The 22,303-nt window shown below is 41.2% G+C and overlaps 1 protein-coding gene across 1 annotated transcript in view; it reads left to right on the top strand.

The window, feature by feature from the left end:
• Positions 1-2,423: 2,423 nt before the first annotated feature.
• Positions 2,424-22,303, top strand: part of ABHD5 (abhydrolase domain containing 5, lysophosphatidic acid acyltransferase) — a 29,594-nt gene continuing 9,714 nt past the window's right edge. The window contains exon 1 of the mRNA XM_056857555.1: positions 2,424-2,545. Within this exon, the coding sequence (XP_056713533.1) occupies positions 2,424-2,545 (122 nt within the window). The remainder of the gene's footprint in view (positions 2,546-22,303) is intronic.

Raw genomic sequence — 22,303 nt, forward strand, 5'->3', positions numbered from 1 at the left:
CTTTTACGGTTACAGGTTATGTGCCTTTTTAGTGCTATCTAACAGTTCAGTCTACATTTAAAGGCTTCTTTTAGCATAGAGAATCAGTTTTTTGAAAATTCACGAGTTTTGTGTGTATAATGCAATTACTCAAAGCATGCATCTCTGCCCCTGCATTAGATATTAACCCTAACTGCAAGGCTGAAATCCAATGCACTTACGTGGGAGTAAATACCATTGGACTCCCTGGGGGTCATATTTCTGAGTGAAAGTAGAGATCATACTATAAATGCGGAAGGCCACCATGAGTGCAAAAACTGAAAAGTCTGTGGAGGAACCGTGGCTCTGTGGTAAAGCAATTGTTTTGTGTGCCGAAGGTCCCAGTCTCAATCCCTGCTATAAAGGATCAAGTAATATTGAATAACAACACACTCATCTAGAGAGCTGCAGCCAGTCACACTAAACAGCATTAACCTAGATAGATCAGCGTGGTGTAGTGGTTAAGAGCGGTAGTTTGGAACGGTGGACTCGAATCTGGAGAACCGGGTTTGATTCCCCACTCCTCCACTAGCAGCAGATGCTAATCTGGTGAATTGGGTTGGTTTCCCCACTCCTACACATGAAGCCCCACAGTGCAGAGTAGTAATTTGCAGTACTGCAGTCCAAGCTCTGCTCATGACCTGAGTTCGATCCCGACAGAAGTCGGTTTTAGGTAGCTGGCTCAACGTGAACTCAGCCTTCTATCCTTTTGAGGTCAGTAAAATGAGTACCCAGCTTGCTGGGGGTAAAGTGCAGATGACTGGGGAAGGCAATGGCAAACACAGTCTGCCTAGCAAGCGTCGGGGTGTGACATCACCCCATGGGTCAGTAATGACCCAGTGCTTGCAAAGGGGACTACCTTTACACATGAAGCCAGCTGGTTGACCTTGGGTTAGTCACAGCTCTCTCCGAACTCTCTCAGCCCCACCTACCTCACAGGGTGTCTGTTGTGGGGAGACGAAGGCGATCACAAGCCGGGTAGATTCTTCCTTAAGTGGTAGTAGAGAAAGTTGGCATAAAAAACCAACTCTTCTTCAGTCAGCATAAGACATACTCAAGTGTGGAGTTAGAGTTGCCAGGTCCTTCTTGGAAACTGGTGGGAGGTTTTAGGGGTGGAGCCTGAGGAGGACATGGTTTGGGGAGGGACTTCAATGTCATAGAGTTCAATTGCCAAAGTGGCCATTTTCTCCAGGTGAATTGACCTCTATCGGCTGGAGATCAGTTGTAATAGGAGATCTCCAGCTACTACCTGGAGATTTAGGGAAACAAATAGCACGTGCGCTCAATTCAAATATACAGTATATTACTGCAGTTAATATTCATAATAAACACAAGTAGAAGAAATGATATGTGTTATTAGTCACACTAGAAAATCAACAGAATAAGTAATAAGCAAACAAGATGTTGAAGGCACATCCATCAAGGTTACACAAAGCAAAATAGTTTAAAAAAGCAAGTCCAACCAAAGGCTTAAAAAACAAAAGCTACAGTCCTTGTGAAAAGGAGAGCTCCAGAGCTATAATCCGTCTGTAAGGTAACTAAAAGGCGGCAAGAGCCACAAACCGTGTCTGTAAGTTACTCACGAGGCGGCGAAAGCTGCGAGCAGGGTCCGTAAATTTACTCCAGCTACTACCTGGCGGCTGGGGGAGAAACAGGCACCTCTATACTAATACCAAAAGTTAGGAAAATAGTATAGTAACCTGATTTATACTTACCCTGGGTGGGATATGAAAATGATTGTGTATGACTATACACTCTTTAGAAGCAATTCTCTGAAGGACTGAAGGAGGATTCTACATTATTGTGAATTTGAAACGGCCGTATCCTATTGAAGATTGTGGCTTCTCATTAATCTTGAACTCACGTTACTTCCTTGGCACTCTGCTGAGACCTTTGAAAGACTTTTTGCCCTTGGATTGTATATGTTGTACATACTGTGTGTTGGTTATAGTGTGGTTACTTGTGCGTGTACGTTGTATGTATACAGGTTATCTCAGTAGCTTATATAAATTGCACCTTGTTTGTAAATGTTCTTCGCTCCTATACTTCCTGGAGGTTGGCAACCCTATGTGGAGTATAAAAGCGATTTCAACAGCAGCGGGGTGGGTGTGTGTGGGGCGGCGGCCCCCATCCGGGTCTGTTGTGACACCACCGTTTCAATCTCTCGCTCTCCCTCTCTTTTCGAGGAACGGCTGCGTCACCGGGGAGGCGGCGCGAGGGGGCGGGGCCCGGCCTTCCTGCGGCACAAGGCCCAACGGCCGCGCGCGCGGCCCCGGGCGTCCCCGTCCCCCCACCCCGCCGCCAGGCGCGTCCCAACGGCCTCTCTAACCGCCACGCCCCCTCTCTACGGTGAGGCGGGGCGACGCGCGCTGACTGACGCGGTTCCTTCTGGGGCGAGTCCCGTGATGGCCGGCAGTGGGGCCGTCGCCGCGGTCGCCTTCTCCCTCGCCGCCGTCTCGGCGTCGCCCTTGGAGCGCAGCGCTGCCGCCATGGCCGAGGAGGAGAGCCTGTCGCCTGCCGGGGAAGGGTGAGTCCGAGGAAGGCGTCTCTAAGCTCTTTGTGGGGGGGGGGCCCTTTCTGGCCTCCCGCCTCACGGTCTCCCGGCGTTCCCAGGTGCCGCATTCCTCGAAGCGGGCCCGCGGCTTCCTTCTGGGTGGGGAGCTGTCCCGCGCCCAGAGGCTCACCAGAGGCTGCTCCGCGCTCCCCGGCTGCCCCCGCCTCGCCGTGCGGCGTGTGGATGTTTCCGCCGCGTCCCTGCCTCACCTTGCTCCGCCTTATGCAGAAGCGAAGCCGGCTTTGCCACCCAGCGAGGAAGCTGCTTCCTTTTACAAGTGCGCTTTGTGTGTGTAAAGTGCCGTCAAGTCGCAGCCGACTTATGGCGACCACATTTGGGGGCTTTCGTGGCAAGAGACTCACGGAGGTGGTTTTGCCAGGGCCTTCCTCCGCACAGCAAGCCTGGCCTTCCTTGGCGGTCTCTGTGAGGTTCTTCAGCTGCTCTCAGCGATCCCAAAAAGTCACTTGCTCAGGCAGGTAGATCTTAAGCAGGTAAACGTTTACTTAGGAGCACGCAGGTACAGCATGAGCAATCCACAAGTTCAAATGACCATTCAACCTACAAAGCATAACTTTAAGCACAAAGCAAGCGGCCTGGGAATCGGGAGATAATGAGCCTGGTGAGAAACAGGGAGAGAAGGGGAGCAGGGAATGAGCTCAGCCGGAGTTGCCTGCTGAAAGCTCAAGGACGCGCAGGGGGGTGAGCGGGGACCATCTGGGCAACATAAGAAAACGAAACCAAATATACACTGAAACTGTCCTGGGCCTAACTCATGTCAAGAGCCTGCCTGACCAGCACAGCTCCTGACAGTCTCCCATCCAAATACTAACCAGGGCTGACCCTGCTTAGCTTCCGAGATCTGACCAGATCGGGCTGTACCATGCTGCCTTCCCTCCAAGTGCCCCTTCCAGTATAATAAAAGAAATTGGGACACCAGTGTCCCAGGGCCAGTGCTACCCTGAGGCGAACTAGGCGGTCGCCTAGGGCGCAGACCTCAGGGGCGCAGAACAGTTTTAAACAGATTATTTTCTTGAAAAAATGCAACTGACACTTTATATGTTTTGTTTTTATTTTAAGATAAGTACCCCAACAGTGCTATGGAATATAATTAATTATAATGTCTTATAAAAAGTTTTGTAGGAATGCATCAGGCTTCCCCCCCCCCCACAAGACACCTGTTTTTGAAAATTGGTTAGCAACCGGGGGAGGGGGGGCACAGGTAGTTAGCCTTGCCTAGGGCGCAAAAAAGACTGGCACTGCCTGTGAAGCAGCTCTCATGTAGCATAATGGGTGATAGGTACCCTTTACATTGCATGGGTTCTCAACAACTGGGGGGAATTTTAGGGTTCGGGGGGGGGAAATTGGGAACACTGTTCAGCAAAGCGTGATGTCCTGTAGATTATGTACAACCTGTAAAATTGTAGTTTGTTTTTAATTTTGAGTTAGAGTGGGAAGGGGGAATTATATTCTGAACAATGGTGAAAGGGGGGAATGGAGCAAAAAAGGTTGAGAACCTGTAAAGTTTACAGGGCATCCCTTTTGCAGTAGCATTTTGCTTGTCTTCCTTTGGCCCGAGGTATTAAAGTGCTTCAGTACTTTCATTTGGGCAATAGGCAAGTGCCTAATGTGTATTTTAAACTTTTTTTTCAAATTTCATTGACAAATGAAGTTTTTGAAATGACTTAGGGTAAGTATTTTTTTGTGTCTACTACACATTAACACATGAAGCTGCTTTATACTGAATCAGACCCTTGGTCCATCAAAGTCAGTATCATCTATTCAGACTGGCAGCAGCTCTCCAGGTTCTCAGGCAGAGGTCTTTCACATCACCTACTTGCCTAGTCCCTTTAACTGGAGATGCCGGGGATTGAACCTGGGACCTTCTGCATGCCAAGCAGATGCTCTACCATTGAGCCATGGCACTGATGTGTATGCTTAACTTTGTCTGCACCCAGTGATTGCCTTCATCCTATGCACATTTACTGGGTATATCTGCAGTTATTCCCCCTTGCCATGTATACTATTTCTGCTATTCTCCATCTAACAATGTATATCACTTTTTTGTGCTTGCATATTTTGTCCTACCTGTATTGTCCCCAGATGCTTTCCAGTTTTCCAAACTAGATGTGGCTGAATTGCTATAACATGGGAGGGAGAGTAAAAGGGCTCTATGGGGGCATTGAACTCTTCTGCCACTTATATATCAATTTCCCATCTTCTCAAATTGCTTCTCCCAACAGTTTTTCTTGTGATGGAAGTTATTTCTGGTCTTGGAGCCTCACTAGGAGGAAAAGAGATGGTAGTTTGAGGAGGGGGAATGGTTACCAAATGACAGCAAGGTTCATTATTGCCTATCTCTATTGTACTTCAAGGTCTCTCTTTCCTGCTTTGTAAATCTGCCACTGTCATGTGCATAAGTTTGGCCTTAACTCTAGATTTCAGTTCCTGCCCGCATTCTAGGCACAAAGTAAGGAAAGGCCTTTCCAGTGGTTTTCATGCATTTCTCTCACCTCACAATAATTGCCATATTAATTATCCAATTTCATAAACACTGCTTGTAGTCTGGGTTCCAGATCCATTCTTCTATTAACCTTTTCTCCATATAGAAGAAGAAGAGTTGGATTTTATACCCCACTTTTCTCTACCTTAAGGAGTCTCAAAGCAGCTTACAATCACAATCCCTTCCTTTCCCCACAGTAGGCACCTTGTGAGGTAGGTGGGGCTGAGAGAGTTCTTAGAGAACTGTGACTGGGCCAAGGTGACCCAATAGGCTTCATGTGGAGGAGTGGGGAATCGAACCCAGGTCTCCAGATTAGAGTCTGCTGCTCTTAACCACTACACCATGCTGTTCTGTACTCAGTGGCTGTATCTGCACAACATTTGGTATTACCTATAGAAAATACATTTGTGAATATCCAGAAGTGTGTGGGTACAGGCAATGTTTGTACAGTTTGTGCACTTCTGATACTCCAGATATTCTAAAGAAGAGCTGTTAGCCATATTCTTTGATTTGAAAGCCCTGATTACTGATGTGGGTTCCCCATTGCTAAGGAAATATACTCCGCTTGTGCTCATTTCTTTGTTATGACACTACTTTTGAAAGATATTTGGAGGCTAAACCCAGGTGAACTGTGGCTTAGATTAAATCAAAACATCTCCATCTGCTATTCTTCCAATATATGCTTGGGTGTGGATTCTCTCAGTTACAATTCATATGGTATCTGGTATATAAAGATTAATGCTCCCACACAATGTACTGTGCTGACTCTAAAGCAAATTCTGCTGTTTTCCTCATAACAGTCTTGTAAAAAAATGTTCTAATGTGTTTCTCACCCCAGGTTATTACAGGTCTTTTCCTTTCTTTGAATAATCGGTAACTTCATAACATTTATTTTACTTTTAGCATTTTTAAAGTCTTCACTCACAGAGTTTTTGAGGTGACTAAATTTTGACAAGTACTCCTTTGTCTATAAGTGCCCCAGTATAAACCTCAGTTCTCTAGATTACTTCCCTTCTCCCTTTTTTGTCTATACCTAGCAATTGCCTTGATCCTGTGTATGTTTCCCGCTTGGTATCCCCCTCCAATCATTCCCCCTTGCCCCACATATGTGTTGTAAGAATTTGAATTTGTAAACCATCTTGAGCTATGGGAAATGTGAGGAGGCAGAAGTATTTTAAACAAACAAGTACAGTTTTTCTGCTATTCCCCACCTAATACCACTTCTCACTGTCTCATGTTTTCCCCTACATGCACAGCCCCTGCGTGCCCCAAAGTTTTGTGTCATTTCGTTGTTGCATGCTTTCCCTGTTTAGGTATTGATCAAATAAATATTCCTTTACTTCTTACATACGCACGCCATTGCTTTTGTGCAGTTTAGCAGCTCTTGCATTCCCACTACTTTCTGACCTGCTGTGGTCTGGGTATACCTTATATCAACCTACTTCTTGCATTCTCTGTTCTCGTTACTATACAGCCCACTTCAGTAAACATTTTTATCATAGTTCCTCTGATCCCTCCTATCTGGTTTCAGAACACATGCACTCATCCAAGCTTCTCACTATATATCCTCACATTGCATCTCTCTCTCTCTCTCTCTCTCTCTCTCTATCTCTCTATCTCTCTATCTATATCTATATATATATACCTACAATTTACAAGTGTTCTTATTTTCCTTTTCAACACCTTTTCTTGGAGATCGCAGCTTGCCTTAGGCCAGTTGGTGCAACAGCATTTGGAGTAGACCTCCTGGCATATAGCCACTTTGCTATAACAGGTCACTATGCTGTACTTTGCCACTGTGCTATACCAGGTCAAAACAATTGCTTTGGGTGCTAGCATATACAGCTTGCTTCCTTTTAAACTTGTTCTAGGAAATTAATCAGCAAGATACCTGTGTGGTACAGGTAGTACTGTACTGGGTAGTTATAGGGATCACTTGACCCTTGTGTAATGTCATGTTGTATCACTCTGCTGCTTAGTCACTGTCGCATGACCCCTTGAGTCTGTGGCAGCTGCAGTTCCCATAGATTGAGCCAGTCATGCAACCAGTGCTGCGAGTTATTAATTGATCCAGGCCTGTCAGCTTAGTGTGTGGCAGGCAGGCATCCGCTGCAAGACTATCTCAGCCCAGTAAGACATGAAGTTAGTCTGACTAATAAGCTTGGAAGCAATGGGCACGTGGTCCTTTGAATGAGTCCAGAGTCTCAAATTTTTGTACCCATATAGCCTGTTTTTCCTGTTGCAAACGCTTGGGCCTTTGTTCTTCCTTTCTTAACAAACAAGTTTATTTGTTCAGAATATTATCAATCAAATCAAATAGCCCTTCTGGAAAAAATTCCTATTCAAATTTAACTAAATAATTTAAATACTGCTAGTGAAGTTTGAAATCTGGTGTTGGAGGAGAGTGTTACGGATACCGTGGACTGCCCCAAAAAACTAATCAGTGGGTTATGGATCAAATCAAGCCTGAACTGACCCTAGAAGCTAAAATGACTAAACTGAGGAGAAACGTTGCCACGGGTATAGTTTTGCAAATGCTTACAGCACTTTACAAATGGAAGCAGAAGAATCTCTTTGGATTTAGCTTCACTTTTTATATGCATTGCTCTGTTCTAGTGTGAGGAGTAAAATAGCCTTTCCATGAAGTCTTCCATGAATGAAGTCTTCTTTCCATCTACTGCAGAGTTTGTTTTTATGTGAACCTGTAGTAGCCTCTGTAAGCAGGTTGAATATGTTGGGGTGCAGTTTCAGATAACTACCTGGCGGCTGTATATGTTTGCTTCTTGGATATCAGAACAGTTATGTCTGTCAACAGTACTTTCGCCCACATTTAATTGTCGCATTGTAAGTGCTTTCTTTCCCAAGAGCTGCATTGGCTAGTTGGCTTTAATGCAATTACAAAATAACCTTAAAACATGCAAAGAAAGGATAGATGTCTTTGGGAGAAGCAGGCTTAGATATACACATAAAAAGAGGTACAAGATGTGGGGAGGCGTGTGTGTGTAAAGTGCTGTCAAGTCGCAGCCAACTTATGGCAACCCTAGTAAGGTACTTTCAAGGCAAGTGAGAAGCAGAGGTGGTTTGCCATTGCCTTCCTCTGCAGAGTCTTCCTTCCAAGAGTCTTCCTTCCAAGTACTGACCCTACTTAGCTTCTGAGAACAGGCTATACCATGCCACCTTCCCTCCCAGTAGGGAACCATCCCTCTGTTTTATTTCAAGGGAGGATCACCGTTGAATTCTCCATATCAGTGTGATGGAGTACTTTATGTTTTAAGTGTGCCGTTTATAAAAACAGTTTCTAATATTCCGTGGCTGAGGACTCTTTCTTTTACAATCTCGTGTTAGTATTTGGCAAGCCACGAGCCAATATAATTCTCTAGTTGTATGCTTTGGAGATCCTGGGTGGCAACATCCTCTTCTGTATTATTTTTACTTTGATTGTTCAAGTGCTGTCTTCTCTCAATACAAAGTTCAAGAGGCAATAACTATACAAGGCAAGAGTTGTTTTTACCTCTGCCCTAGTGTAGCAACATACTGCAATCTGCCAAGGACCTCTCCATCAGCTTCTGTACAGTAAGATTCCTAGAAATATTGTGCAGTAGCTCCCTCCCCTCTTAAAGGGAACTATAACCCACTACCTTGGTGTTGGTGATGAACAAACAAGAGGATTATATGTACCCACATTGAAGAATGAAGACCAGTATGATTGATTCCCAGTCTTAACTATCTGCTGGCAGCTTGCAAACAACTGTTGTGTGTTTATATAGAAACTGAATCAGAGTTGTATGGATAATTCATACTGTTTGCAAAGTTAACATTGTGCTCTTGGTCTAGGACTGGGAGCTGTCCCTACCCTACTTGCAAGACTTCAAATAAGAGAGGGAACTATATGTGTTAGTTTGCTGCTGTGTATTCCCCAGCTAATAAAACACAATCAGTACTCTTGAAGAGGCGTCAGAGTTTGATCTTTGAAGGCATATATGTTTGCTCTTTGAGATGTGACATTGATCTCTGACCAAATTTAAATTTAACCACCCCCCCCCACACACACACCTTATGCCTCTTTTATGTGTATATTTAAGCTTGCTTCTCCCCAGGTCATCTGTTTCCAGCTGAGATCAGTCATTCCCAAAATATTTTTTTAGCAATTTTGCATACTTCATTAATTTTTAAATTCCCTCTACAAATGTGTTCTTTTTCTTTAAATATTCCTTCCCCCATGTATGTAAACATAGCTGCAAATCTTTCTCACAACTATGAAAAGCTGCATGCCATCTGAATTATTTTTAGGATGTGTGTAGGTGAGCTGTTTCCAGGTTAGCTCTGCCTCCAGTTGTTTACCATAAAAGCATTGCATGGCATCACAATGACTCTCCCCGATGACTGCTGTTCCCAGCACAGCACCACATGCCATGATGACATAGTGGTGTCATGTTCATTCAAATCCCTTTGGTTGATGTGCTGATTCATGAAATTGAATCTTAATAAAGATGCGGAGTTGACAAGTTTCTCTTTAAAATATGAGAACTTGGGTTTTATGTGTCCGGTAGTCTTATTGTGTCCTGGATGGCAGTTAATTGTCTTTCGTATCAAAGCATTCAAGCGAAAAGAGCAGAACGTCTCTTTTTAAACAATCCATGCAACTTCTTGTCGTGCCGTTATTTATGCTTATTAAGAATATATTTTTTAATCCTGATTCTCCGTGGTACAAAATGTTTAACATATACCAACCTAAAACGATACTATAATGACCGCAGTGTGTTAAATGAGTTCCATCTTATTTTGAAAGTTGGAACACTGGAACATGTTTTCTTAATAACATTAAATGTAGAACATCGGTGTAGAATTAAACTGGATGTAGCCTTCGAAATCTAAGAGGTTCTCAAATTTGAAATCTGTTCTCAAATTTGAAAAATATAACAATGCCATGGAAGTAAAGCAGTGCTCTCACTGTTCTAATACAATCAGCTTCTCATTCAAACTTTTCTGGGCTGAATTTCCAGATTAGCAGCAATCCACTAGTTCATGATCTAAAGCACCCATGCCTAGCCAAAAAAACCCAATCAGATGGATCTGAAGCAGAGGAAAAGACTGCAAGATCAAATTTAGAAGAGAAAAAAGTCCAGCTGGATAAATATAAGCCCAGGAGGAACTTTGCTTGCTTGTGGCCTATGTGCTTATAAACTTGATGCTCAGGGATTCTGACATAGTAGTTGTGGAGATCATGGCCAAGATCCAAAGAACTATGAAACTAAAACCATGAGCCCAAGGGGACTTTTGGTTTGTTTTTCTTGAACTGCAGCTTTCTAAGCTGAACAGTGAACCTCTTGAAGACAAAGGGAGTTGCAAAAGCAGTTGATGATGCGGTCTTGCCGGTTAGCTGGCCAAAGTCTGAGTGTTCTGCCATGCAAGTGTCAGTCTTTAAAAGCATTGACATTTGGTATAGATAAATGCAAACGATACTCGAATGCCAAACGTTTAAAAAGCAGTTCAAAAGGACCTCAGTAAATATCCTACTGTTAAAGCCATGTCAGGATCTTGGACTTTATTCATGGGATGTGAGGGCAATCTGGCTGTGACATCTGTCACCCCATTGATTGCCAGGGTTGATTTGGCTGATCTGGCTGGCTAGGCGGGTGTCCCCTACCTCCCTCACCGCTCCATGTGCGTCCCTCCCGAAGCTGCATGATCAGTGGAAGAGGACGACTATCCCAAATAGAAGGAGTGTACCGTTCTTCGGACTTTATTCATGTGCAGAATAGATTTTTGAAAAGTCAATCCAGCTTGAATCCCAACGCTCAGTTTGCAACCTTCAAAGCAGTGTGTGTGTGCCATCAAGTCGCAGCTGACTTATAGTGACCCTGTAGGGTTTTCAAGGCAAGAAACGTTCAGAGGTGTTCAGATTTCCACATAGGAAGGATCCAGTGACTGGCTCATCATCGAAAGGAAGTAACGGAATGCAGTGTACTTTTGCTGGACAAACATTACCACAGAGAAAAATAGGGATTTCCAGAGGCGGTGAACTGAAGATACAGCCATAGTGGTCTATGTTGTTTGCACGGGAACAAAGTCAAGAATGTCAAGTTAAAGCCAATATAGATAAAATGCTGTGTTCTAAAGGCACAACATTTTAAACTCTAGCACTGTAGAAGAACTGTATAGGCAACTTACATATGCAAATAACATGTTTTATAGTGATTATATTTCTATATTTACTTAAAAAAATCACAAACTATCACTAGAAAGAAATCCTAACAACTTTGGCGCTTGCTTCTAATTAAGTGTTTAGAATTGCATCTTAACAGTGCAATCCTAAACAGAGCTATACCCTTCCAAGCCATTAGAATGGTCTACCTCTATTTAGGATTACGTTTCAAGTCTGTTTTCCTGTGCAATACACCATAGAGCTATTCCCATATCAGCCTATTTGATTTCAGTGGGCTTAACGTGAAGTAGCTCTTCATATAATTGCACTGTTAATCTACCTAAAGGCTAGAAGTAATTCCAGTACCAGAGACTCCTGTTTTCTCACCACTTGCTGTCTGCCTACCTAAACTGGGGGAGGGGAGGAATAGTATCCTCTGAGGACCAAAAAAAATCTAGCAAATATTTGTCAGTTGACCTTTCATTCTTAGTAACATCTTCCTTAACAACTGAATGAGATTTATGCGCAGGAAAAGTATTCTATGTTGGAAGTGATGCATCCTTTCTTACTTTCCGAGTCTAAAGTAAACATTGATTAATCTGTGGAAGGTTTGATAACATGGATTGTTTCATGACAGCCAACACTCTAAATGGTGTTCAGGGCCCTTCCAGCCTGACAGTCCTTCTGCTTTAACCATTTTATAGGTATAACTTCTTACATAAATGTATACCTAAATTCAACGGTTGCTATCTCAAATTATTCTGGATTTTTTAAATTAAAAAATACTGTGTTGGATCCAGTAGAAAATGTCTGCTGGTGTTTGCGTGTGTGTGGTGGTGGGGGGGGGGAGTTTTAACAAGGAGCAGCATTTTTGAAGGCATTTAGGGCTGCAGGGTGAAGGGAATGAGGAAGCTACACTCCACTGACAGAAATCCTTTTTCTAGCAGAAATGTTTCCACTGGATCCATCCCACTGAGTTAGATTTCAGAAACTTCATTTTGAATTGCTCTTTCAGATAAATTGCACTGACTTGGAAGAGAGACGGCCCAACTAAATTAAATGTCCAGGTCTCACATGCATATAAAAGCTTTTCAGCGGCAATCTCAAACCTTCGCTCCCTCTTGTGAGGTCAGATGACCAGACTCTGAAAACTGGCAGAAGTGCTTTACACCCTTGGGTTTCTCAGGCTCTTGGCCGTTGATTTTGTAGTCTGCTTAAGCCATAATGTGCCCATTGTAAGTAGCTAATGGAACAATCCATGGAAGTTGTGCCTGTTTGCAGAATTCTGGTTCCATTTCAGATGTACATATCAGTAATTACACTTGAATGATATATTATTGTCATTATAAATAGTTTCTAATTTGTGCTTTGTACTCAATGAGGGAGGGAGGGAGGTAGATAGATAGAACACTACACATTCTCAGCCCATCTGTCCATCTCTCTTCCTCTCCATCAAGGTCACTTCCCCGCATGTGTGTTTTTCTGTCTTAGCTGTAGTTAGCATGTATATACTACTAGGCATGTCAATTATGGGGGTTGTTGCTCCCCAAAGAATACTGCTGGAAGTGTATCTTGCTGTTGGTTCCTGCCCACTCCCCCCTCCAGCTATGAGGAGAACATCAGATCCCTGCTGGATCAGACCAAGGTTCCACTAAGGCCATTATCTTGTTTCCAGCAATGTCCAGCCAGAAGCTTCCAGGAAACCCACAAACAAGCCATGAAGGCTTTTCTTGTTCCTTGACCTATTTAATATATTTATTTAAAACAGTTTTATGGCACCTTTCCACCCAAAGACCTAGAGTAACTGGTATTTACGGCATACTGCATCCATACCTGGACGAAAGAGGAGGAGTTGGTTTTTATATGCCGACTTTCTCTGCCACTTAAAGAAGAATCAAACCAGCTTACAATCACCTTCCCCTCCCTACAACAGACACCCTATGAGGTAGTTGGGACTGAGAGAATGTGACTTGGTCAAGGTCACCCAGCTGACTTCATGTATAGAACTGGGGAAACAAATCCACCAGATTAGTGTCCGCCACTCATGTGGAGGAGAGAGGAATCAAACCCCGTTCTCCAGATCAGAGTCCACCACTCCAAACCACCGCTCCACGCTTAATTAATGCGCCCCAGCAGATTGCATATGTTAATTATACAATATGTGGAGAAGTATTTCATCTGTCCTGAATCTGCCAGTCAGTGTTATTAGGTGGCCCTGAAGTTATGACAGTGGGAGAAAGTTTTCCGCGTCCACATTATTCACAACTTGATCGTATCTGTTCTCCTCATTCACCTTTCTGTTGTCACAGTCTGGGCCAGGGCTCATTTTCTACCTTGCATGTAGAACCCCTGAGAGAGACTTTTCACCCTGGTAGAGCTCTTAACACTCTCTAACCACTGGTTGATTGTTTTAAGGACACGACAGCCGTGGTAAAATGTAAAGTGCACTCCTGAGTTGCAATCGATTGATGGTGACTCCCTGAAGCTCCACCTCATGCGGTTTTCAAGGCAAGAGATGAAGAAAAGTGATTTGCCATTGCCTTGCTCTGCATAGCAGCCCCAATCTTTCTTGGTGGTCTCCCGGCCAAGTACCAACCCTGCTTAGCTTCCAAATATGATGGGATCTGGCTAGTCTGGCCTATTAGGGCTACCACAGTGACAGAGACAGCCATGCAGCAATAGCTAATTCTATGCCTTGTCAGCCTACATGAAATTACACTTTGAGATCTTCTTCTGTCAGGCCATTGCTGTGTAAAGGAGTTAAATGTTCATACATTATTTTGTAAATTGCACCTCCTTGTCACTATTTGCAGACTGGCTTGTGTGGAGCTGTTGTGAGATTGTTGCTTTTAAAAGCAACATATTGGGTTTTTTATATAAATTTTTATTAATTTTTATAACACAAAACAATACAATAAAAAATAACAAAATACAAAAAACAAAAATTACAAAAGGGTATCTTTATATACTAATTATTACTTTCATGTTTACCAAACAGTTAAATCCAAAAAAGATATCCCTTCACCCTCCACCCACCCAAAAAAGTGACCCATCACCCGACTTCCGAAGAAGTGTCTAAACAGTTTTTAAAGCTTATCAATATAATGTAAATTTATTAAAATAATTTCTATGACTCGCTAATTAATATTGTAAAGTCCATTTTTGCCATTTTATCCCAATATGAGGCGGCCTTAAACCATGTTTTTTTAAATTCTTCCATATCATTTCCATGTAGGAATTCCATTAATTTGGCCATCCTCATATACACCCACAATTTCTCTCTCCAGTCAACAATTGAAGGTCTATGTATTTGCTTCCAAACCTTAGCTATTACAATTCTTGCAGCAGCAAAACTATATTGGCAAACAACCCTATCACTATTAGTCATATTTTTTTGTGGAATTCCCAATAAACAAAATACCGGCTTCCTCTTCACTCTACCATTAATCAAATTATTAGTTTCCCTAAGTACTTTTTTCCAAAAGTTTTTAATTTTTTTGCATGACCACCATACATGCATATATGTACCTCTTTCCTTTCCACATTTCCAACATAAATCTGTACCTCCTCTATCCATTTTTGATATTATCACAGGGGTTGTATGCCATCTATAAAACATTTTGAATAGGTTTTCTCTCATTTCATTGGTTATTGTAAATTTAAATTCTCTCTTCCATAGATTTCCCCATATGTCCAGTTCGATATTAAACCCTAACTCCTTCTTTATCATAACTGGTTTAATTCTTTCTTGTTCTAAATTAGTTTCAATTAATAATTTATACATTCTTCCTATCAGTCCCTTATTTCCTTTTATAAATATTTTTTCTAATTCAGATTTATTTTGATTAAATCCAAGCTGGTTATCTTTATTAAATATATCTTTTAATCTATAATACAGAAACCAATCCTTTATATTAAGTTCTTCTCTGCTTCTTAAAACCCCTTTTCCCTCTTTCCATTCAATAGGTTTTCTATACATGTCCATATCTAGATTCAAATGTATCCCACTTCTCATATGAGCTTCTACTGGGTTAACCCATCCCGGGGTCTTATTTTCCAAAATCCTTCTGTATTTTTTCCAAATTTGAAACAATCCAACTCTAACAATATGAATATTAAGTTCTTTATTTACCCTTTCCTTATCATACCATAAGTATGCATGCCATCCAAAACGTAAATTATAACCCTCTAATTCTAATATTTTGGCATTTTCTAACATAATCCAAGTCTTTAGCCAAACAAAACAGGATGCCTCATAATACATTTTTAAATCTGGTAACCCTAGACCTCCTGATTCTCTGAGTTGAATCAAATTATTATATGCAATTCTATGTTTCTCTTTACCCCATAAAAAGTTTAGAATATCTTTTTTCCAAATTTTAAATATTTTAGTTCCTTTTATAATTGGTAAGTTTTGAAATAAAAAAAAGCATCTTGGGTAAAACCATCATTTTAATTACCGAGATTCTACCCCACAGTGTTAAAGGAATTTCCCCCCAATTTTTTAAATCTACGGTAATTTGCTGCCATATCTTAGTATAATTATTTTTGAACAGATTAAAATTATTTGAGGTTAACCAGATGCCTAAATATTTTATTTGTGCATCCAAAAATATCATTGCAAAAGGTGTAGTACTAAATTCTGCATATTCTATAAGATCCAGTACTACTCTAACATTTTGACTTATCAATCTTCCTGGAAGGAAACCTGCCTGGTCTTCATGTATAATCTGATTTAATACAACTTTCAATCTGTTTGCTAAAATAGCTACAAAGAGTTTATAATCATTATTCAGTAATGAAATTGGCCTATAATTTTTAACATCCAATAAATCCGAATTTGGTTTGGGGATTAATACTATATTCGCTTGTTTCCAGGTGTTTGGGATGGATCCATTTTGCAAACAACAATTCATTACTTTTAATAAATATGGTGATAATTGTTCTATAAAAGTTTTATAATAAAATGCTGTAAATCCATCTTCGCCTGGTGATTTAGTTTACTTTTACCTATAGCTGCTTTTAATTCCTTCATAGTTATGTTAGAATCTAATAAATCCTTATGTTCTTGTGAAATTCCTTCCCATTCAAATTGATTTAAATACACCTCTATTTCCTTCTCCGAAACAACTCTTTGTCTATAAAGATTTGAATAATAATCTATAAAGGTTTCCATAATTTTTTGCTTATCTGTTGTTACTTTACCATCCCTCTTTATTTTTAATATAGGTAATTTCTTCTCTTTGTGTTTAAGTTGCCAAGCTAATAATTTACCCAGTTTATTTGCATGCTCAAAAAATTTGTGCCTGTTAAACATTATTTTTTCCCCTAATTCTGAAGTTATTAAAAATTCATATTGAGATTGTAAATTTTTTATTCTATCTATCTGTTCTTGTTTAAGTAATTTGCTTTGTGCTTTTCTTAATTTTATCTCTCCTTGTTTAATTTCTTTTAAAATTTTCTTCTTTTTCCGCTCCCTATCTTTAAACCATCTTGAGTTTTGTTGTATTAATAAACCTCTTATTACTGCTTTACCTGCATCCCATACTGTTTCATCCGGGGTCCCTTTATCAGCATTTTCCAGAAAGTAATTCTGTATATCTATTTTTAACCGATCTATCATCTTTTTATTTTTCAGTAGGTATTCATTTATAAACCACGGTTTATTTCTCTTATTCCCCATAGTAATCTTAATCAAAATCGTGTTATGATCAGATAGTACCTTAGGTAAAATTTCAGGACCATCCGACCAACCTGTAATATCTTTGGACAAACAAAACATATCAATTCTTGAGTGAGACAATGTCTCGATGAATAAAAAGTGTATCCCTTTTTGTTACCATTTACCAGTCTCCATATATCATACATTTCCCACTGTTCTATAATATGATTAAAAATCCCTGGTAATTTACCCTCACATTTACCCTTTTTCTTCTTTACTGATCTATCCAACCTTGGTTCCATTACACCATTAAAATCTCCCATCCAAATCATTTTTTCTTTAGCATATTCAGCTAATATTGATGCTAAATTAGTATAAAACAGTTTCTGATTAGTATTAGGTGCATAGATATCAACTAAAATTATTTTTGAAAATCACTTAAGATTTCTACCATCAAGATCCTCCAATCTTTATCTTTATATAAAATCTTGGGTTCTAATATTGAAGGGATATACATAGCTATTCCGTTAATTTTTTTCTTTTCATTGCAAAATGTAAATAATTCACCCAATTTTGTTTGCTCCAACCGTGTAACATCCCTTGTTAACATATGCGTCTCCTGTAAACAAAAAATGTTAGCTTTAGATTTTTGTAAATGATAGAATATTTTCTTCCGCTTAATAGGAGTGTTCAAACCATTAACATTCCATGACAAAATTTGTAGCATTTTAATATTTACTAAAAACCCATATTTGATTAGGTTTTTCCCAAATCCAGTTTAATCTCACCCCCTCACCCCCATCCCTTGTCACTTCCCTTATATATAGTTCAGCAACATATTGTTAAAGAGAAACCTGTTAAACAGTATGATAACTATATTCTATTTTTTCTATATTTCTTGGACTCTCCCTTATTTATCTGGACCTCTTACACCCTGAGCCAGATTCCTCTGATAGCTAAGTTTTCCATTGACAGTTGCTTAGTTAAATAACAACAGCCAAATGTTCTATGCTCCAGTTCAGCATTTTAGAACATTTAAAGTTTGATAAACGCAAAGATTGTGTGGCCTAACTTGTATGCATAAAGCCAGGAGACTGTGCAAACAAACAATATGGTTTAATGGTACAGAAGGGAAATTGTCAGTATTGAAGCAGATAAGATTTTTTACTGAGATATTTTTGTAAGTGTTGCCTCTCCTTATGTTATATTTAATATATTTCATTTTGCTGTAACATACACTAGATCAGCTGATAATGTACTGTCAAGTTTTTGCCAGTTTGTTCAAAAGGCATGTTGGCATGAGTCCAAGAGTATGTTTTTCGTGCAGATTTGAAGTAACATTTAAGGAACAGCTATTTAGGAACAGAGTGATAAGCTGCAGTACTGCAGTCAAAGGCTCTGCTCACGGCCTGAGTTCAATCCTGATGGAAGTTGGTTTCAGGTAACCGGCTCAAGATTGACTCAGCCATCCATCCGTCCGAGGTTGGTATAATGAGTACCCAGCTCACCAGGGGGTAAAGTGTAGACGACTGGGGAAGGCAATGGCAAACCACCCCGTAAACATAGTCTGCCTAGTAAACATCATGATGTGACGTCACCTTATGGGTCAGTAATGACCTGGTGCCTTTACCTTTTATTTATTCAAAGCAGCACTCTTGAGATGAATGACCAGTATAGTCTCATTTGACTTGGTTCCAAATAGGTCCTTGTGCAAAGGGATGGGGAAGGATATCTGCTGATTCCTCCTTGTCGCTACAGCCTTCCATGTTCCACACTGTTCCTGAGGGTCCCCAGCACTAAAGGGCAGCTTTTCAGGAAAGTGGGTACACTGGATGAAGGAACTGGAAAGCCCTGTATGGCAAGCTAAGTCATAACGTTCTTTTTTAAAGGAGGAAACCTTGAGTGAGCGCAAGAGAAAGAAACACTGATCTTTGAATACTGTAAGTGAATAACGTTGTGATTGAAACAGGTTGAGGACAAAAAGCTTTGTAACGTGTTCTGAGCCGAAGGTCTCCTTTATTGATCCCGCAAGCACTTCGCACCCACTGCTATCTATCGAAATCCCAATCACAAAATGGCTGTCATAATGGAGTGGAGAAGGAGTGGAGAAAACCAAGATCAGTTCTTTGGATTGGTAAAGCGGGGCAGATTGGGAAGTGGTCACATCCCAGGAATAAACCAAGCTGATGGCTCACCTGTCGCATCCTTCTGCAAACTGTCAGCAGTTCAAGAGGGGACCCTTGATGAGTTGGCACCGGTCGTCATTGCCACTGAAGGGTCCAAGCCAAGCTGCCCCTGGGGTGCTGGCAGAGTTGCTGGGACTGATCTCTGCTTGCTTCTGGCTGGTATCAGCCCTTCAGGACAGCAGCCCTCCCGGTCAGTTTGCCCCTGTGGGGAAGAGATACTGTTTGTTTCCAGTTTCCAAAGAAAGAGGAAGATTTCTTCCCTGCACGCTCACAGAGCAGAGCTTGCAAGCCTAGAAACGTTTAAGTCTGTGTCTGCCTATGACCAGCCAAGAGCGCACAGGTATGATTGACTGGCTAGCAAAGCACTGAGCTAATCAGCTGGTTGTTTTCCCCCTCTTCCATTGAAGGCCCTTCAGATTTTATCTCCAAGGCTCAAGAAGCAGGAAGCCCCAAGGAGATACTGCCAGCAGACACCCCGGGGTCCCCAGACACCTTGTTGGTGATCACTGCTCTATATGTTACAAAAGTGGTATAACGTCATTCTTTCCAGCTGAACACTGTTGGTGGCGTGTCTTATGGTTGAGCGAATTGGCATATTGAGCCAACTAAGGAAATGATTTGAGGATTCAATGATGCTTTGTTCAGTGATGGATTCATTGATTCTATGATACATTGTTTCCTTTACTATTATTTTTTTTTTTGGATCAGGGCAGGTCAAAAACCCTACCTCACAATTGCTCATTGGCTTGTACAGCATTTAAACTTTTACTTTTCCCTTTTCTCTCCTGTGGGAAATGTGTTCACCTGTGACAAAGCTAAGTCTCTTGCACAGAGAACAACGTCTGGTGAACGTTTCGTTAATAGGATCACAGTTGCTTCTTGTGCAGCATAATTATTAATGTAGTAATTGGGTTAAGCAGTCGTCTAAAATTTTAATAACATCGTTGTAACATGAACCAGCATAACTTCCATCTGTTGTGACAGTGCCCTACAGGCTGGGCAGAGTTGTTTGGGAGTATTTGCACAGCAATATCCCATTGACAGATACTGCAGCTGCTCACTGCATAATGTGTGTTTGTAAATTTGCCAGTTTTGCCACATAGATTTTCAAATAAACACTAGGATTTGTTGGCTGGGATCTAGAGAGTGGCATGCCTGTTCAGTATGTGGCCAGAGCTTTTCCAGCCCCTGCCTTATGCATCCCCACCATGCTTCTCCTCAGCCGCTGTGGAGAAGTAAACAGCGCGCCACAGGAAGATGCAACCAGAGGATGGGGAGAATTGGATGCATGCGCATGCCATGCATGGACGATCTTTCCATGTACATTTTGGGCTCTTTGGATTCTGGCCTTAATATTACCCCACAGAGCTATTAGTTTAGAAGAAGAAGAAGAGTTGGTTTTTATATGCCAACTTTCTCTACCACTTAAGGAAGAATCAAACCGGCTTATAATCACCTTCCCTTCCCCTCCCCACAACAGACACCCTGTGAGGTAGCTGGGGTTGAGAGAGCTCTAAGAGAGCTGTGACTAGCCCAAGGTCACCCAGCTGGCTTCACATGTAGGAGTGGGGAAACCAACCCTGTTCGCCAGATCAGAGTCCGCTGCTCATTTGGAGGAGTGGGGAATGAACCACGGTTTTCCAGATCAGAGTGCACCGCTCCAAACCACCACTCAACCACTACACCATGCTGGCTCTTTAAGACCTTTATTTTAAGCCTGTGCATGAATTCACAAGGCACGAGAGGGAGCATCAAATGAGATTGAGAAATAACTTAAGTTGTGTACCGTACATTTTCTTTAAGACAGAGGCCCAGGTCCTTTCTGGCAGAAGCTTTACAGTTGTGTAATTTAAGAGGTTAAAATGAGGAACAGTGTGCACACCCAAATTCTGCAACTGATTAGTTGCACAGTCATGAATAGCTGTCAGTTTTTCCTCTGATACAACACATTATGTCTAAGATAGTGGCACTTGGCTCAAAACTGCCCTGTTTCGTAGAGTTGTTTATACTTATAACACAGGGGCAAAAAAGAAAAGACTAAAAATGCTTCCTCTTACCCAGTTCTACTCGGGTGGTGGTTACCAGGATCTGTATCAATCAGAATAACATGTGTGACAGTGTCTTGACAACTTTGCCCGGCCTTTTAGGCACTTCACAAAACATTCTTGTTGATTGTCCATACCTATGTTACAAGATCACCAGGATCTGTCATTTTGTGAGCTACTCATCATTCTCTCTATAATATCATCCTGACCACAGCAATTTTTCCATATCAAACGATCCAATTCCAAAAGATCTTTCCACTCCAAGATTTTCTTTTTTACTCCATTTATTGTGTGTGTGTGTGTGTGAAGTGCTGTCAAGTTGCTTCCGACTCATGGAGACCCATAAATCAATGTCCTCCAAAACAAAACAGAAGAGTAGTGTTGGCAACCAGCCTGGATATGTTTCCACAATATTTGGGTTTCTCTTCTCCAAACTTAATTGGTCATTAAATTTGCCAAAATAAAATGGCGGATTATCCCTAGTCTTTTGAAATAGCCTCTTTACAATACCGAAAAAATGAAGGTAGCAATACAGTTAAAACACAATTCTATGTAACTCAGAGTTGTTAGTTGAAGTTTCCAAATAGTTAATAGTACAAATAAGTTCCGTAAATATATAATAAAGTTAATTAGAGCCAGCAGACTTAAGCAGAAATAAATTTTACTGTAAATCTCTTTGGCAATCCTCCCAAATCAGCCTCGGAACACAGTTCATTGTTGTTCAAAGTTATTAATAGATGTTTGAAATAGTTGATAGTAAAGTAAGTTCTACAGTGTGTATCATACAATTAATTGGGGCTGGCAGACTTAAGCAACATTAGATCTTATTGTAATCCAGTTGGCAAATCTCCCATGTCAGTCTAAATGTAAACAGCATTTTTGGAGACAGAAAAACCTCTGCTCTTCTCACGCACGAGTCACTGGAGCTCTTCTGATAATATAGAGGAGGGCGGGGGTTATTATCAAACCCTGGCTGGCCGTTAAAGCCCTTAATGTAGGAGAAGCAAGAAAGCACATCATAAATGTACTTTCAGTCAGTCGTCTTCTTGGTAAGAGCAGCTATGATCTGGAATGTTATTTTTATGCTCACTTTCACTCATCTCCATTCCTTTACCTTTGCTATTGTTTCTAATAGATACTGCTAAGGACATAATGGGCATCTTGTTCGTCTTGTTCGTTTATTATGTGTCTTA

The sequence above is a fragment of the Euleptes europaea genome, chromosome 11 (assembly GCF_029931775.1).
Source record: "Euleptes europaea isolate rEulEur1 chromosome 11, rEulEur1.hap1, whole genome shotgun sequence".
In the NCBI taxonomy this organism is placed as follows: domain Eukaryota; kingdom Metazoa; phylum Chordata; class Lepidosauria; order Squamata; family Sphaerodactylidae; genus Euleptes; species Euleptes europaea.